The 19,774-nt window shown below is 57.1% G+C and overlaps 1 protein-coding gene across 2 annotated transcripts in view; it reads right to left on the reverse strand.

The window, feature by feature from the left end:
- LOC142907910 (transportin-1-like) overlaps positions 1-19,774 on the reverse strand; it is a 70,257-nt gene that overhangs the window by 24,192 nt on the left and 26,291 nt on the right. The window contains exons 8-14 of one of the 2 annotated variants that reach the window (XM_076057847.1): positions 15,667-15,785; positions 11,236-11,296; positions 9,705-9,945; positions 6,168-6,320; positions 4,639-4,864; positions 2,260-2,431; positions 1,383-1,469 (exon numbers count right to left, since the gene is read on the reverse strand). In XM_076057847.1, the coding sequence (XP_075913962.1) occupies positions 1,383-1,469; positions 2,260-2,431; positions 4,639-4,864; positions 6,168-6,320; positions 9,705-9,945; positions 11,236-11,296; positions 15,667-15,785 (1,059 nt within the window). The other variant, XM_076057849.1, reaches the window with a different exon arrangement.

Consider the following 19,774-nt stretch of genomic DNA (forward strand, 5'->3'; position numbering starts at 1 on the left):
CACGGGGAGAGAGACACGGGGAGAGACACGGGGTGAGAGAGACACGGGGAGAGAGACACGGGGAGAGAGAGACACGGGGTGAGAGAGACACGGGGAGAGAGAGACACGGGGTGAGAGAGACACGGGGAGAGAGACACGGGGTGAGCGAGAGACACGGGGTGAGAGACACGGGGTGAGAGACACGGGGGGAGAGACACGGGGTGAGAGAGACACGGGGAGGGAGACACGGGGTGAGAGAGACACGGGGGGAGAGAGACACGGGGAAAGAGAGACACGGGGAGAGAGAGACACGGGGAGAGAGAGACACGGGGAGAGAGAGACACGGGGAGAGAGACACGGGGAGAGAGACACACGGGGAGAGAGAGACACGGGGGGTGAGAGACACGGGGGGGGATAGACACGGGGAGAGAGAGACACGGGGGGAGAGAGACACGGGGTGAGAGACACGGGGAGAGAGACACGGGGAGAGAGACACGGGGAGACACGGGGTGAGAGACACGGGGGGGGATAGACACGGGGAGAAAGACACGGGGAGGGAGACACGGGGAGGGAGACACGGGGAGGGAGACATAGGGAGAGAGAGACACGGGGAAAGAGAGACACGGGAAGGGAGAGACACGGGGAGGGAGACACGGGGGGAGAGACACGGAGGGAGAGACACTGGGTGAGAGAGACACGGAGAGAGACACGGGGAGAGAGACACGGTGAGAGAGACACGGTGGGAGACACGGGGTGAGAGACGCGGGGAGAGAGACACGGGGAGAGAGACACGGGGTGAGAGACGCGGGGAGAGAGACACGGGGAGAGAGACGCGGGGAGAGAGACACGGGGTGAGAGACGCGGGGAGAGAGACACGGGGAGAGAGACACGGGGAGAGAGACACGGGGAGAGAGACACGGGGTGAGAGACACGGGGTGAGAGACACGGTGAGAGAGACACGGAGAGAGACACGGGGAGAGAGACACGGGGAGAGAGACGCGGGGAGAGAGACACGGGGAGAGAGACACGGGGAGAGAGACGCGGGGAGAGAGACACGGGGTGAGAGACGCGGGGAGAGAGACGCGGGGAGAGAGACACGGGGAGAGAGACACGGGGAGAGAGACACGGGGAGAGACACGGTGAGAGAGACACGGTGAGAGACACGGGGAGAGAGACACGGTGAGAGAGACACGGTGAGAGAGACACGGAGAGAGACACGGGGTGAGAGACGCGGGGAGAGAGACACGGTGAGAGAGACACGGGGGGGTGTTACCTCAAGCAGGGGAAAGAGAGACACGGGGAGAGAGACACGGGGAGAGAGACACGGGGGGGTGTTACCTCAAGCAGGGGAAAGAGAGACACGGGGAGAGAGACACGGGGAGAGAGACACGGGGGGGTGTTACCTCAAGCAGGGGAAAGAGATCTTTGTCTTCATCTTTGAGAACATTCCACTTCTGAATGAGGGGAGGCATCAGCATCTGGATGAACTCCTGAGAGACACAGGGAGAGAGACACGGTGAGAGAGACACGGGGTGAGAGAGACACGGGGTGAGAGAGACACGGAGAGAGAGACACGGAGAGAGAGACACGGTGAGAGAGACACGGTGAGAGAGACACGGTGAGAGAGAGACAGGGAGAGAGAGACACGGGGAGAGAGAGAGAGACACGGTGAGAGAGACAGGGTGAGAGAGACACAGGGAGAGAGACACGGGGAGAGAGACACGGAGAGAGAGACACGGAGAGAGAGACACGGTGAGAGAGACACGGTGAGAGAGACACGGTGAGAGAGACACGGTGAGAGAGAGACAGGGAGAGAGACACGGGGAGAGAGACACGGTGAGAGAGAGACACGGGGAGAGAGAGAGAGACACGGTGAGAGAGACACGGTGAGAGAGACACAGGGAGAGAGACACGGTGAGAGAGACACGGTGAGAGAGACACAGGGAGAGAGAGACACGGTGAGAGAGACACGGTGAGAGAGACACAGGGAGAGAGAGAGAGACACGGGAGAGACACGGAGGGAGAGAGACACGGAGAGAGACACGGTGAGAGAGACACGGGGAGAGAGAGAGACAGAGAGACACGGCGGTGAGAGAGACACGCGGAGAGAGAGACACGGGGTGAGAGAGACACGCGGAGAGAGACACGGTGAGAGAGACACGGGAGAGAGACACGCGGAGAGAGAGAGAGAGACACGTAGAGAGACACTCTGTCTGCCTCTCTCTCTCTCTCTCTGTCCGTCTCCCCGGCGTCTCCGCGTCTCCGCCTGCAGTCTCTCACCGGCTTGTTGAGGTGATGTCCCACGGAGTCGGCCAGCGTGCCGATGGCATCGTAGAGGATCAGCAGGTTCTTGTGCTGGTACTTGCTGAAGGCGAAAACCAGCGTGTCCAGGATGAAGCCCAGGTAGGGGACCAGCTCCGTGCACGCCTCTTCTTCCAGCGTCGCAAACGCACTGCGGGCACGGACATCCACGGACATCCACTCGCTCACTCACTCACCCAGTCACTCACCCAGTCGCTCACTCACCCACCCAATCACTCACCCAGTCGCTCACTCACTCACTCACCCAGTCGCTCACCCAGTCGCTCACCCAGTCGCTCACCCAGTCACTCACCCAGTCGCTCACCCAGTCACTCACCCAGTCACTCACCCAGTCACTCACTCACCCAGTCACTCACTCACTCAGTCACTCACCCACTCACTCACTCACCCAATCACTCACTCACCCACCCACTCACTCACCCACTCACTCAGTCACTCACCCACTCACTCACCCACTCACTCACCCACTCACCCACTCACTCACCCACTCACCCAGTCACTCACCCACCCACCCACTCGCTCACCCACCCACCCACCTCACCCACCCAACCACTCACTCACCCACCCACTCACCCACCCACTCACCCACCCACTCACCCACCCACTCACCCACCCACCCACCCACTCACCCACCCACCCACCCACTCACCCACCCACCCACCTCACCCACCCACCCACCCACTCACCCACTCACCCACCTCACCTCACCCACCCACCCACCCACTCACCCACCCACCCACTCACCACACCCACCCACCCACTCACTCACACACTCACCCACCCTCTCACCCACCCACCCTCTCACCCACTCACCCACCCACTCACTCACCCTCTCACCCACTCACCCACCCACTCACTCACCCTCTCACCCACTCACCCACCCACTCACTCACCCACTCACCCACCCACTCACCCACTCACTCACCCACTCACCCACCCACTCACCCACCCACCCACCCACTCACCCACCCACCCACCCACTCACCCACCCACCCACCCACCCACTCACCCACCCACCCACTCACCCACCCACCCACTCACCCACCCACCCACTCACCCACCCACCCACTCACCCACCCACCCACTCACCCACCCACCCACTCACCCACCCACCCACTCACCCACCCACCCACTCACCCACCCACCCACTCACCCACCCACCCACTCACCCACCCACCCACTCACCCACCCACCCACTCACCCACCCACCCACTCACCCACCCACCCACTCACCCACCCACCCACTCACCCACCCACCCACTCACCCACCCACCCACTCACCCACCCACCCACTCACCCACCCACCCACTCACCCACCCACCCACTCACCCACCCACCCACTCACCCACCCACCCACTCACCCACCCACCCACTCACCCACCCACCCACTCACCCACCCACCCACCCACTCCTCACCCACCCACTCACCCACCCACCCACTCACCCACCCACCCACTCACCCACCCACCCACTCACCCACCCACCCACTCACCCACCCACCCACCCACCCACTCACCCACCCACCCACTCACCCACTCACCCACCTACACACTCACCCACTCACTCACTCACCCTCTCACCCACCCACTCACCCACCCACTCACCCTCTCACCCACTCACTCACCCACTCACCCACTCACCCTCCCACCCACTCACCCTCTCACCCACCCACTCGCCCGCTCACCCACTCGCCCGCCCACCCACTCACCCACCCACCCACCTCACCCACTCACCCTCCCACCCACCCACCCACTCACCCACCCACTCACCCACCCATCCTCTCACCCACTCACCCACTCACTCACCCTCTCACCCACTCACCCACCCACTCACTCACCCACCCACTCACCCACCCACCCTCTCACCCACCCACCCTCTCACCCACCCACCCTCTCACCCACCCACCCTCTCACCCACTCACCCACCCACTCACTCACCCTCTCACCCACCCACCCTCTCACCCTCTCACCCACTCACCCACCCTCTCACCCACTCACCCACCCACCCACTCACCCACTCACTCACCCACTCACTCACCCACTCACTCACCCACTCAGTCACCCACTCACTCACTCACTCACCCACTCACCCACCCACTCACCCACTCACCCACCCACACTCTCACCCACCCACCCTCTCACCCACCCACCCTCTCACCCACCCACCCTCTCACCCACCCACCCTCTCACCCACCCACCCTCTCACCCACTCACCCACCCACTCACTCACCCTCTCACCCACCCACCCACTCACCCTCTCACCCTCTCACCCACCCTCTCACCCACCCACTCACCCACTCACCCACTCACCCACTCACCCACCCACCCACCCACCCACCTGCAGGCAGCCTCCTGCACCCGTTTGTTAGCGTCCAGGATGCGTTTGAGCAGCTCCGTCATGAGGGGTCTGAGGTAGCTGTCGGGAGGCTGTGAAATGACCCAGTGGGCATAGCGACTCAGGGTCCAGCAGGTGATGGAGCGCACCAAGGCCTTCTTGTCGGAGAGACACTGCACCAGGTGAGGAATGAGCTCGGGCAGGTACTGGATCATGCCCTGCATGCAGCCTGGGAGAGAGAGACACGGGGCGAGAGAGAGAGAGACACGGGGTGAGAGAGAGACACGGGGTGAGAGAGAGACACGGTGAGAGAGACACGGAGAGACATGGTGAGAGAGACATGGTGAGAGAGAGAGAGACACGGGGTGAGAGAGAGAGAGACACAGGGCGAGAGAGACACGGGGTGAGAGAGACACGGGGTGAGAGAGACACGGAAAGATACGGTGAGAGAGAGACACGGAGAGACACGGTGAGAGAGACACGGTGAGAGAGACACTGCACCAGGTGAGGAATGAGCTCGGGCAGGTACTGGATCATGCCCTGCATGCAGCCTGGGAGAGAGAGAGAGACACGGGGTGAGAGAGACACGGAGAGACACGGTGAGAGAGACATGGGGTGAGAGAGACACAGAGAGAGAGACATGGTGAGAGAGACACGGGGTGAGAGAGACACAGAGAGAGAGAGACACGGGGTGAGATAGTGGGTGAGTGTCTGTCTCTCTGTGTCACTATCCGTCACTGTCGGTCTCTCTCTCTATGTGTGTGTGTCTGTGTGTGTGTATGTGTCTGAGTGTGTCTCTGTGTGTGTGTGTGTCTGTGTGTGTGTATGTGTCTGAGTGTGTCTCTGTGTGTGTGTGTGTCTGTGTGTGTGTATGTGTCTGAGTGTGTCTCTGTGTGTGTGTGTCTGTGTGTGTGTATGTATGTGTCTGAGTGTGTCTCTGTGTGTGTGTCTGTGTGTGTGTGTCTGCGTGTGTGTGTGTGTCTGTGTGTATGTGTCTGAGTGTGTCTCTGTGTGTGTGTCTGTGTGTCTGCGTGTGTGTCTGTGTGTGTGTGTGTGTCTCTGTGTCTGCGTGTGTGTGTGTGTGTCTGTGTGTGTGTGTCTGCGTGTGTGTCTGTGTGTCTGTGTCTCTGTGTGTGTGTCTGCGTGTGTCTGCGTGTGTCTGCGTGTGTCTGCGTGTGTCTGCGTGTGTCTGTGTGTGTGTCTGTGTGTCTGCGTGTGTGTCTGTGTGTGTGTGTGTCTCTGTGTCTGCGTGTGTGTGTGTGTCTGTGTGTGTGTGTCTGCGTGTGTGTCTGTGTGTCTGTGTCTCTGTGTGTGTGTCTGCGTGTGTCTGCGTGTGTGTTTGTGTCTGCGTGTGTCTGCGTGTGTCTGCGTGTGTCTGTGTGTGTGTCTGCGTGTGTCTGTGTGTGTGTGTCTGTGTGTGTGTGTCTGTGTGTCTGCGTGTGTCTGTGTGTGTCTGCGTGTGTGTGTCTGTATGTCTGTGTGTGTCTGTGTGTGTGTGTCTGTGTGTGTCTGTGTGTCTGTGTGTGTCTCACCCTCAGCGATGGCTCCGAGCACGAGAATCCCCGACTCTTTGACCTCCCACTCGGGGTGGAAGAGAAGCTCCTTGAGCAGGGGGAGCAGATTGGGCAGTAGATCCTCACGGAACACGTTCGCCAACACGTCCAGTGCTGCTGCTGAGCACTTGCCTGGACACAGAGAGAGACACGGGGAGGGAGAGAGACACGGGGAGGGAGAGAGACACGGGGAGGGAGAGAGACACGGGGAGGGAGAGAGAGACACGGGGAGGGAGAGAGACACGGGGAGAGAGACACGGTGAGAGAAACACGGTGAGAGAGAGACACGGGGAGAGAGACACGGGGAGAGAGACACGGAGAGAGAGAGACACGGAGAGAGAGAGAGACACGGGGAGGGAGAGAGACACGGGGAGGGAGAGAGACACGGGGAGGGAGAGACACGGGGAGGGAGAGAGACACGGGGAGAGAGATACGGGGAGAGAAACACGGGCAGAGAGACACGGGGTGAGAGAGACACGGGGTGAGACACGGGGTGAGAGAGACACGGGGTGAGAGAGACACGGGGTGAGAGACACGGTGAGAGAGAGACACAGAGAGAGAGAGACACGGGGTGAGAGAGACACGGGGTGAGAGAGACACGGGGTGAGAGAGACACGGGGTGAGAGAGACACGGGGAGAGAGAGAGACACGGGGAGAGAGAGACACGGGGGGAGAGAGACACGGGGAAAGAGAGACACGGGGAGGGAGAGAGACACGGGGAGGGAGAGAGACACGGGGAGGGAGAGAGACACGGAGAGAGAGACACGGGGAGGGAGACACGGGGAGGGAGAGAGACACGGGGAGGGAGAGAGACACGGGGAGGGAGAGAGACACGGGGAGGGAGAGAGACACGGGGAGGGAGAGAGACACGGGGAGGGAGAGAGACACGGGGAGGGAGATACGGGGAGAGAGAGACACGGGGAGAGAGACACGGTGAGAGAAACACGGTGAGAGAGAGACACGGGGAGAGAGAGACACGGGGAGAGAGACACGGAGAGAGAGAGACGCGGAGAGAGAGAGAGACACGGGGGGAGAGAGAGACACGGGGAGGGAGAGAGACACGGGGAGGGAGAGAGACACGGGGAGGGAGAGAGACACGGGGAGGGAGAGAGACACGGGGAGGGAGAGAGACACGGGGAGGGAGAGAGACACGGAGGGAGAGAGACACGGGGAGAGAGACACTGGGTGAGAGAGACACGGGGTGAGAGAGACACGGGGTGAGGGAGACACGGTGAGAGAGAGACACGGGGAGAGAGACACGGTGAGAGAGAGACACGGGGAGAGAAACACGGGGAGAGAGAGACACGGGGAGAGAGAGACACGGGGAGAGAGAGACACGGGGAGAGAGAGACACGGGGAGAGAGAGACACGGGGAGAGAGAGACACGGGGAGAGAGACACGGGGTGAGAGAGACACGGGGTGAGAGAGACACGGGGTGAGAGGGACACGGGGAGAGAGAGACACGGGGAGAGAGAGATACGGGGAGAGAGAGACACGGGGAGAGAGACACGGGGAGACACGGGGTGAGAGACACGGTGAGAGAGAGACACGGTGAGAGAGAGACACGGTGAGAGAGAGACACGGGGAGAGAAACACGGGGAGAGAGACACGTAGAGAGAGAGACACGGGGAGAGAGAGACACGGGGAGAGAGAGACACGGGGAGAGACACGGGGAGAGAGAGACACGGGGAGAGAGAGACACTGGGAGAGAGAGACACGGGGAGGGAGAGAGACACGGGGAGAGAGAGACACGGGGAGAGAGAGACACGGGGAGAGAGACACGGGGAGACACGGGGTGAGAGACACGGTGAGAGAGAGACACGGGGAGAGAAACACGGGGAGAGAGAGACACGGGGAGAGAGACACACGGGGAGAGAGAGACACGGGGAGAGAGACACGGGGAGAGAGAGAGACACGGGGAGAGAGAGACGGGGAGAGAGACACGGGGAGAGACACAGGGGGAGAGAGAGACACGGGGGGAGAGAGAGACACGGGGGGAGAGAGACACGGGGAGAGAGACACGGTGAGAGAGAGACACGGGGAGAGAGATACGGGGAGAGACACGGGGAGAGAGACACGGTGAGAGAGAGACACGGGGAGAGAGAGAGACACGGGGGGAGAGAGAGACACGGGGGGAGAGAGACACGGGGAGAGAGACACGGTGAGAGAGAGACACGGGGAGAGACACGGGGAGAGAGACACGGTGAGAGAGAGACACGGGGTGAGAGAGACACGGGGTGAGAGACACGGGGGGAAACAGAGACACGGGGAGAGAGAGAGACACGGGGAGACAGACACGGGGTGAGAGAGACACGGGGTGAGAGAGACACGGGGTGAGAGACACGGGGGGAGACAGAGACACGGGGAGACACGGGCAGAGAGAAACAGAGAGATGGTGAGAGACACGGAGACACCACCACTACCACCATCCTCACCTACACCATCACCTACACCACCATCATCACCACCATCATCACCAACACCTACATCATCTACATCATCAACATCACCTCCACCACCACCACTACTACCACCACCACCACCACCATCATCATCACCACCACCTACACCACCACCTACACCACCACCTACACCATCACCTACACCATCACCATCACCTACATCACCACCATCATCATCACCACCACCACCATCATTATCACCTACACCATCACCTACACCACCACCATCACCACCTACACCACCTCCACCATCATCACCACTTCCACGTCCATCACCACCACCACCTACACCATCACCACCATCACCTACATCACCTACACCTACACCATCATTATCACCTACACCATCACCTACATCACCACCACCATCATCATCATCACCTACACCATCACCTCCACCACCACCACTACTACCGCCACCACCACCACCATAACCTACACCATCACCACCATCATCACCACCACCATCATCATCACCTACACCACCTCCACCATCATCACCACTTCCACCTCCATCACCACCACCTACACCATCATCATCATCACCTACATCACCTACACCATCACCTCCACCAACACCTCCACCATCACCACCACCATCATCATCATCACCTACACCATCACCTACACCTCCACCTACACCACCACCATTATCACCTACACCATCACCTACACCACCACCATCATCATCACCACCTACACCACCACCTCCACCACCACCACCACCATCACCACCTCCACCACCACCACCACCATCATCACCACCACCTCCACCACCTCCACCACCACCACCACCATCATCACCACTTCCACCTCCATCACCACCACGACCACCACCTACACCATCACCTACATCACCTACACCATCACCACCACCACCACCACCTACACCACCACCACCACCATCACCACCTACACCATCACCACCATCACCTACACCATCACCACCACCACCACCTACACCACCACGACCACCATCATCACCTACACCATCACCTACACCATCACCACCACCACCACCACCTACACCACCACCACCGCCACCACAACTCACGGATGTTCCAGTCCGAGAGTGCATCGTCATCCATGTCATCTTCGTCGTCATCTTCCTCCAGCGAATCTTCACCGCCACCGCTACCACGTCCACCACCACCACCACCACCATCACCACCACCACCACCACCACCACCCGTCAGCTGCTGCTGCTGCTGCTGGCCCATCGTGCGTGACTTGTGAAACCGTGGTTTGATGTCCTGTTCCGAGTCCGGCACGGATTCATCTTCCTCCACGTCACCCTGGACACAGCGGGGGGGGGTAGGGTTGGGAGGGTTGGGAGGGTTGGGCGGGCGGGTCAGTCACTCAGTCAGTCAGTCAGTCAATCAGTCAGTTAATCAGTCAGTCACTCAGTCAGTCAGCCAGTCAGTCACTCAGTCAGTCAGCCAGTCAGTCACTCAGTCAGTCAGCCAGCCACTCAGTTAATCACTCAGTCAGTCACTCAGTCAGTCACTCAGTCAGTCACTCAGTCACTCAGTCAGTTAATCAGTCAGTCACTCAGTTAATCAGTCAGTCACTCAGTTAATCAGTCAGTCACTCAGTCAGTAGGCCAGTCAGCTACTCAGTCAGTCACTCAGTCACTCAGTCAGCCAGTCAGTTAATCAGTCAGTCAGCCAGCCACTCAGTTAATCAGTCAGTCACTCAAGTCAGTCACTCAGTCAGCCACTCAGTCAGTCACTCAGTCAGTTAGCCAGCCACTCAGTCAGTCAGTCAGTCACTCAGCCAGCCACTCAGTTAATCAGTCAGTCACTCAGTCAGTCACTCAGCCAGTTAGCCAGCCACTCAGTTAATCAGTCAGCCAGCCAGCCACTCAGACGGTCATTCAGCCAGCCAGCCACTCAGTCAGCCACTCGGCCAGCCAGCCACTCAGTCAGTCAGTCAGTCACTCAGCCAGTCAGTCAGTTAATCAGTCAGTCAGTCAGCCACTCAGTTAATCAGTCACTCAGTCAGTCAGCCAGCCACTCAGTTAATCAGCCAGTCAGCCAGCCACTCAGACAGCCACTCAGCCAGCCAGCCACTCAGACGGTCATTCAGCCAGCCAGCCACTCAGTCATTCACTCAGTCAGTCAGTCAGTCACTCAGCCAGCCACTCAGTTAATCAGTCAGTCACTCAGTCAGTCACTCAGCCAGTTAGCCAGCCACTCAGTTAATCAGTCAGCCAGCCAGCCACTCAGACGGTCATTCAGCCAGCCAGCCACTCAGTCAGCCACTCGGCCAGCCAGCCACTCAGTTAGTCAGTCACTCAGACAGCCACTCACTCAGTCAGTCAGCCAGCCAGCCAGCCATTCACTCAGCCAGCCAGCCACTCACCCAGCCACTCACCAGGCCACTCACTCACCCAGCCACTCACTCACTCACCCAGCCACTCACTCACTTACCCATTCACTCACCCACTCACTCATTCACCCACTCACTCACTCAGCCACTCAACCAGCCACTCACTCAGACAGTCAGTCAGTCAGTCACTCACTCAGTCAGTCACTCACTCAGTCACTCACGTCACTCAGTCAGTCACTCACCCACCCACTCACCTTGAGCAGGATGATATCAATCTCAGAGTATTTCATGCCATTCACCAACACTGGAATCAGCCTAGACAGAGAGACACAGACAGGCAGACACAGATAGACACGCAGACATATACATAGACACACACACTGTGTCTCTGTCTCTCTCTCTCTCTCCCCGTGTCTCTCTCACCCCGTATCTCTCCCCGTGTGTCTCTCTCCCCGTGTCTCTCTCTCTGTGTCTCTCTCCCTGTGTCTCTCTCACCCCATGTCTCTCTCACCCCGTCTCTCTCTCACCGTGTCTCTCTCTCTGTGTCTTTCTCTCCCCGTGTCTCTCTCTCTCTCCCCCTGTGTCTCTATCTCTGCGTGTCTCTCTCTCTCTGTGTTTCTCTCTCTCTGTGTCTCTCTCACCCCGTCTCTCTCTCACCGTGTCTCTCTCACCCCGTGTCTCTCTCCCCGTGTGTCTCTCCCCGTGTCTCTCTCTCCCCGTGTGTCTCTATCTCTGCGTGTCTCTCTCTCTCTCTGTGTCTCTCTCTCCCAGTGTCTCTCTCTCGCCGTGTCTCTCTCTCCCCGTGTCTCTCTCTCCCCGTGTCTCTCTCTCCCCGTGTCTCTCTCTGTGTCTCTCTCTCCCAGTGTCTCTCTCTCTCCCCGTGTGTCTCTCTCTCCCCGTGTGTCTCTCTCTCCCCGTGTGTCTCTCTCTCCCCGTGTGTCTCTCTCCCAGTGTCTCTCTCTCTCCCCGTGTGTCTCTCTCTCTGCGTGTCTCTCTCTCTGTCTCTCTCTCCGTGTCTCAGTGTCTGTGTGTCTCTCTCTCTGCGTGTGTCTCTCTCCCCGTGTCTCTCTCCCCATGTCTCTCTCTCCCCGTGTCTCTCTCTCTCCCCGTGTGTCTCTATCTCTGCGTGTCTCTCTCTCTGTCTCTCTCTCCGTGTCTCAGTGTCTGTGTGTCTCTCTCTGCGTGTGTCTCTCTCCCCGTGTCTCTCTCTCTCTCTCTCCGTGTCTCTCTCTCTCTCTCCCCGTGTCTCTCTCTCTCCCCGTGTGTCTCTATCTCTGCGTGTCTCTCTCCGTGTCTCTCTCCGTGTCTCTCTCTCCCCGTGTCTCTCTCCCCGTGTCTCTCTCTCTCTCCCCGTGTCTCTCTCTCTCCCCGTGTGTCTCTCTCCCCGTGTCTCTCTCTCTCCCCGTGTCTCTCTCTCTCCGTGTCTCTCTCTCCCTGTCTCTCTCTCTCTCTCTCCCCGTGTCTCTCTCTCTCCCCGTGTGTCTCTATCTCTGCGTGTCTCTCTCTCTGTGTCTCTCTCTCTCTGTGTCTCTCTCTCCCAGTGTCTCTCTCTCTCCCCGTGTCTCTCTCACCCCGTGTCCCTCTCTCCCCGTGTCTCTCTCTCTCCCCGTGTGTCTCTATCTCTGCATGTCTCTCTCTCTGTCTCTCTCTCCGTGTCTCGGTGTCTGCGTGTCTCTCTCTCTGAGTGTGTCTCTCTCTGCGTGTCTCTCTCCCCGTGTCTCTCTCTCTCCCCCCGTGTCTCTCTCTCTCCCCGTGTCTCTCTCTCTCCCCGTGTGTCTCTCTATCCGCGTGTCTCTCTCTGTCTCTCTCTCCGTGTCTCAGTGTCTGTGTGTCTCTCTCTCTGCGTGTGTCTCTCTCTGCGTGTCTCTCTCCCCGTGTCTCTCTCTCTCCCCGTGTCTCTCTCTCTCCCCGTGTGTCTCTCTATCCGCGTGTCTCTCTCTGTCTCTCTCTCCGTGTCTCAGTGTCTGTGTGTCTCTCTCTCTGCGTGTGTCTCTCTCTCTCCCCGTGTCTCTCTCTCTCCCCGTGTGTCTCTCTCTCTGTCTCTCTCTCCGTGTCTCGGTGTCTGTGTGTCTCTCTCTCTGCGTGTGTCTCTCTCCCCGTGTCTCTCTCTCTCTCTCCGTGTCTCTTTCTCCCCGTCTCTCTTTCTCTCTCCCCGTGTCTCTCTCTCTCTCTCCCCGTGTCTCTCTCTCTCCCCGTGTGTCTCTATCTCTGCGTGTCTCTCTCTCTGTCTCTCTCTCCGTGTCTCAGTGTCTGTGTGTCTCTCTCTCTGCGTGTCTCTCTCCCCGTGTCTCTCTCTCTCTCTCCCCGTGTCTCTCTCCCCGTGTCTCTCTCTCTCTTCCCGTGTGTCTCTCTCTCTGCGTGTGTCTCTCTCTCTGTCTCTCTCTCCGTGTCTCGGTGTCTGTGTGTCTCTCTCTCTGCGTGTGTCTCTCTCTGCGTGTGTCTCTCTCTCCCCGTGTCTCTCTCTCCCCGTGTCTCTCTCTCCCCGTGTCTCTCTCTCCCCGTGTCTCTCTCTCTCCCCGTGTGTCTCTATCTCTGCGTGTCTCTCTCTCTGTCTCTCTCCCCGTGTCTCTCTCCCCGTGTCTCTCTCTCTCCCCGTGTCTCTCTCTCCCCGTGTCTCTCTCTCTCTCTCTCTCTCCCCGTGTCTCTCTCTCTCCCCGTGTGTCTCTCTCTCTCCCCGTGTGTCTCTCTCTCTGCGTGTCTCTCTCTCCGTGTCTCAGTGTCTGTGTGTCTCTCTCTCCCTGTGTCTCTCTCTCTCCCCGTGTCTCTCTCCCCGTGTCTCTCTCTCTCCCCGTGTGTCTCTATCTCTGCGTGTCTCTCTCTCTGCGTGTGTCTCTCTCTCTGCGTGTGTCTCTCTCTCCGTGTCTCGGTGTCTGTGTGTCTCTCTCTCTGCTTGTGTCTCTCTCTGCGTGTGTCTCTCTCTGCGTGTCTCTCTCTCTCTCTCTCCCCATGTCTGTCTCTCCCCGTGTCTCTCTCTCTCTCTCCCCGTGTCTCTCTCCCCGTGTCTCTCTCTCTCCCCGTGTGTCTCTCTCTCTCCGTGTCTCAGTGTCTGTGTCTCTCTCTCTCCCCGTGTCTCTCTCTCTACCCGTGCCTCTCTCTCTCCCTGTGTGTCTCTATCTCTGCGTGTCTCTCTCTCTGCGTGTGTCTCTCTCTCTGCGTGTGTCTCTCTCTCCGTGTCTCGGTGTCTGTGTGTCTCTCTCTCTGCGTGTGTCTCTCTCTGCGTGTCTCTCTCTCTCTCTCTCTCCCCGTGTCTCTCTCTCCCCGTCTCTCTCTCCCCGTGTCTCTCTCTCTCCCCGTGTGTCTCTATCTCTGCGTGTCTCTCTCTCTCTGTGTCTCTCTCTCCCAGTGTCTCTCTCTCTCCCCGTGTCTCTCTCACCCCGTGTCCCTCTCACCCCGTGTCTCTCTCACCCCGTGTCTCTCTCTCCCCGTGTCTCTCTCTCTCCCCGTGTCTCTCTCTCTCCCCGTGTCTCTCTATCTCTGCGTGTCTCTCTCTCTGCGTGTCTCTCTCTCTGCGTGTGTCTCTCTCTCTGCGTGTGTCTCTCTCTCCGTGTCTCGGTGTCTGTGTCTCTCTCTCTGCGTGTGTCTCTCTCTGCGTGTCTCTCTCTCTCTCTCTCTCCCCGTGTCTGTCTCTCCCCGTGTCTCTCTCTCTCTGCGTGTGTCTCTCTCTCTGTCTCTCTCTCCGTGTCTCGGTGTCTGTGTGTCTCTCTCTCCGTGTCTCAGTGTCTGTGTGTCTCTCTCTCTGCGTGTGTCTCTCTCTGCGTGTCTCTCTCTCTCTCCATGTCTCTTTCTCCCCGTCTCTCTCTCTCCCTCTCCCCGTGTGTGTCTCTCTCTCCCCGTGTGTCTCTCTCTCTGTGTGTGTCTCTCTCTCCCCGTGTGTCTCTCTCTTTGCGTGTGTCTCTGTGCGTGTGTCTCTCTCTCTCTCTCTCTCCCCGTGTCTCTCTCTCTCCCCGTGTGTCTCTCTCTCTCCCCGGTGTCTCTCTCTGCGTGTCTCTCTCTCCGTGTCTCTCTCTCCCCGTGTCTCTCTCTCTCTCTCTCTCCCCGTGTCTCTCTCTCCCCGTGTGTCTCTCTCTCTGTGTGTGTCTCTCTCTGTGCGTGTCTTACTGCTGAAGGTGTGTCTCTCTCTCTGCGTGTGTCTCTCTCTCTGCGTGTGTCTCTCTGCCCGCGTCTTACTGCTGAAGGTGTGTGTCTCTCTCTCTGTGTGTGTCTCTCTGCGTGTGTCTTACTGCTGAAGGTGTGTGTCTCTCTCTCTGTGTGTGTCTCTCTCTGCGTGTCTCTCTCTCTGTGTGTCTCTCTCTCTGCGTGTGTCTCTCTCTGCGTGTCTCTCTCTCTGTCTCTCTCTCCGTGTCTCTCTCTCCGTGTCTCTCTCTCTCTGCGTCTCTCTCTGCGTGTGTCTTACTGCTGAAGGTGTGTCTCTCTCTCTGCGTGTCTCTCTCTCTGCGTGTCTCTCTCTCTGCGTGTGTCTTACTGCTGAAGGTGTGTGTGTCTCTCTGTGCGTGTCTCTCTCTGCGTGTGTCTCTCTCTGCGTGTCTCAGTGTCTGTGTGTCTCTCTGCGTGTCTCTCTCTCCCTGCGTGTGTCTCTCTCTCTGCGTGTGTCTCTCTCTGTCTCTCTCTGCGTGTCTCTCTCTCCCCGTGTCTCTCTCTCTCTCTGTGTCTCTCTCCCTGCGTGTGTCTCTCTGCGCGTGTCTTACTGCTGAAGGTGTCCGGCCAGAACATCTTTACAGATGGGCTGCTCAGCCAAAGTGAGCCAGAACTCGCAGGCCTCTAGCGAGACATTGTCATCAGGATCCTGGGTACGCTGTAGCATGTACTGCACACACAGAGACACACACACACAGATTACAGAGACACAGAGACACACACAGAGAGACACAGAGACAGAGAGAGAGCCACAGAGAGAGAGAGACACACAGAGAGATAGACACAGAGACAGAGAGACAGGCCTCTAGCGAGACATTGTCATCAGGATCCTGGGTACGCTGTAGCATGTACTGCACACACAGAGACACACACAGAGACACAGAGAGAGACACAGAGAGACACACAGAGACACACACAGATTATAGAGACACAGAGACAGAGAGAGACACAGAGAGACACACAGAGAGACACAGAGAGACACAGAGACAGAGAGACAGAGAGAGACAGGCCTCTAGCGAGACATTGTCATCAGGATCCTGGGTACGCTGTAGCATGTACTGCACACACACAGACACACATACAGAGACACAGAGACAGATTATAGAGACACAGAGAGAGACACAGAGAGACACAGAGAGACACAGAGAGAGACAGAGAGAGACACAGAGAGACACACAGAGAGAGAGACACAGAGACAGAGAGACAGGCCTCTAGCGAGACATTGTCATCAGGATCCTGGGTACGCTGTAGCATGTACTGCACACACACAGACACACACACAGAGACACAGAGACAGATTATAGAGACACAGAGAGAGACACAGAGAGACACAGAGAGACACAGAGAGAGAGACACAGAGAGACACACAGAGAGAGAGACACAGAGACAGAGAGACAGGCCTCTAGCGAGACATTGTCATCAGGATCCTGGGTACGCTGTAGCATGTACTGCACACACAGAGACACACACACACAGATTATAGAGACACAGAGACAGAGAGACACACAGAGAGACACAGAGAGACACAGAGAGACACAGAGAGAGACAGAGAGAGAGACACAGAGAGACACACAGAGAGAGAGACACAGAGACAGAGAGACAGGCCTCTAGCGAGACATTGTCATCAGGATCCTGGGTACGCTGTAGCATGTACTGCACACACACAGAGACACACACAGAGACACAGAGAGAGACACAGAGAGACACACACAGAGACACACACAGATTATAGAGAGCCACAGAGAGAGAGAGACACAGAGAGAGAGAGACACAGAGACAGAGAGACAGGCCTCTAGCGAGACATTGTCATCAGGATCCTGGGTACGCTGTAGCATGTACTGCACACACAGAGACATGCAGATTATAGAGACACAGAGACAGAGAGAGACACAGAGAGACACACAGAGAGACACAGAGAGACACAGAGACAGAGAGACAGAGAGAGACAGGCCTCTAGCGAGACATTGTCATCAGGATCCTGGGTACGCTGTAGCATGTACTGCACACACAGAGACACACACAGAGACACAGAGAGAGACACAGAGAGACACACAGAGACACACACAGATTATAGAGAGCCACAGAGAGAGAGAGACACAGAGAGAGAGACACACAGAGACAGAGAGACAGGCCTCTAGCGAGACATTGTCATCAGGATCCTGGGTACGCTGTAGCATGTACTGCACACACACAGACACGCAGACACAGATTATAGAGACACAGAGAGACACAGAGAGACACAGAGAGAGAGACACAGAGAGAGAGAGACACAGAGAGACACAGAGAGAGACACACAGAGAGAGAGAGACACAGAGAGAGACACAGAGACAGAGAGACAGGCCTCTAGCGAGACATTGTCATCAGGATCCTGGGTACGCTGTAGCATGTACTGCACACACAGAGACACAGATTATAGAGACAGAGAGACACACAGAGAGACACAGAGACAGAGAGACACACACAGAGACACACACAGATTATAGAGACACAGACAGAGACACACAGAGAGAGACACAGAGACAGAGAGACAGGCCTCTAGCGAGACATTGTCATCAGGATCCTGGGTACGCTGTAGCATGTACTGCACACACAGAGACACAGATTATAGAGACAGAGAGACACACAGAGAGACACAGAGACAGAGAGACACACACAGAGACACACACAGATTATAGAGACACAGACAGAGACACACAGAGAGAGACACAGAGACAGAGAGACAGGCCTCTAGCGAGACATTGTCATCAGGATCCTGGGTACGCTGTAGCATGTACTGCACACACAGAGACACACACACAGATTATAGAGACAGAGAGACACACAGAGAGACACAGAGAGAGACACAGAGAGAGACACAGAGAGAGACACAGAGACAGAGAGACACACAGAGAGAAACAGAGAGACACAGAGAGAGACACACAGATTATAGAGACACAGAGAGAGACACAGAGACAGAGAGACAGGCCTCTAGCGAGACATTGTCATCAGGATCCTGGGTACGCTGTAGCATGTACTGCACACACAGAGACACACACACAGATTATAGAGACACAGAGAGAGACACAGAGACACACAGAGAGAAACAGAGACAGACACAGAGACAGAGAGACACACAGAGATAGACACAGAGACAGAGAGACAGGCCTCTAGCGAGACATTGTCATCAGGATCCTGGGTACGCTGTAGCATGTACTGCACACACAGAGACACGCACACAGATTATAGAGACACAGAGAGAGACACAGAGAGAGACACAGAGACAGAGAGACAGGCCTCTAGCGAGACATTGTCATCAGGATCCTGGGTACGCTGTAGCATGTACTGCACACACAGAGACACGCAGACACAGATTATAGAGACAGAGAGAGAGACACAGAGAGACAGAGAGACACACAGAGACACACACAGATTATAGAGACACAGAGAGAGACACACAGAGAGACACAGAGACAGAGACACAGAGACACAGAGATAGACACAGAGACAGAGAGACAGGCCTCTAAAGAGACATTGTCATCAGGATCCTGGGTACGCTGTAGCATGTACTGCACACACAGAGACACACAGAGACACACACAGAGACAGAGAGACAGGCTTCTAGCGAGACATTGTCATCAGGATCCTGGGTACGCTGTAGCATGTACTGCACACACAGAGACACGCAGAGACACACACACAGATTATAGAGACACAGAGAGAGACACAGAGAGACACACACAGAGAGAGACACAGAGACAGAGAGACACACACAGAGACAGAGAGACAGGCCTCTAAAGAGACAGTCATCAGGATCCTGGGTACGCTGTAGCATGTACTGCACACACAGAGACACACACACAGATTACAGAGACACAGAGAGACACAGAGAGAGACACAGAGACACAGAGAGACACAGAGAGACAGGCCTCTAGCGAGACATTGTCATCAGGATCCTGGGTACGCTGTAGCATGTACTGCACACACAGAGACACGCAGACACACACAGATTATAGAGACAGAGAGACACACAGAGACAGAGAGAGACAGAGAGAGACAGATAGAGACAGAGAGACACAGAGAGAGACAGACAGACAGAGAGAGACAGAGAGACAAAGAGACAGACACAAAGAGACACACACAGATTATAGAGACAGAGAGAGACAGAGAGACACAGAGAGACACACAGAGACAGAGAGACAGGCCTCTAGAGAGACAATGTCATCAGGATCCTGGGTATGCTGCATCATGTACTGCACACACAGAGACACGCAGATAGAGACACACGGAGAGACACACGGAGATATATATCTTCGTGGGTGTCTGTGTGTGTGTGTGCGTCTGTGTGTGTGGATTGGAAGGATGCCAATCCACACACCCCCTACCGCACAGACTGTAACAACTACAGGGGCATCTCACTCCTCAGTGTGCCGGGAAAGGTCCTGGCAAGGATTATTCAACATCGCCTTGCCAGGCACGCTGAGGAGAGGCTTGCGGAGCCCCAATGCGGTTTCAGGAAAGGGCGGTCCTGCACAGATGCCATATTTCCTGTCCGTCTGCTACAGCAGAGGTGTAGGGAATTCCAACAAGACCTACACCTCTGCTTTATTGACCTGGTCAAGGCCTATGATACCATCAGTAGGCCTGGGCTCTGGGTCGTTCTTCGTGCTTTTGGAGTCCCTG

The sequence above is a fragment of the Petromyzon marinus genome, chromosome 85 (assembly GCF_048934315.1).
Source record: "Petromyzon marinus isolate PM22_M1 ecotype Great Lakes invasive population chromosome 85, UKy_Petmar_22M1.pri1.0, whole genome shotgun sequence".
Taxonomy (NCBI): domain Eukaryota; kingdom Metazoa; phylum Chordata; class Hyperoartia; order Petromyzontiformes; family Petromyzontidae; genus Petromyzon; species Petromyzon marinus.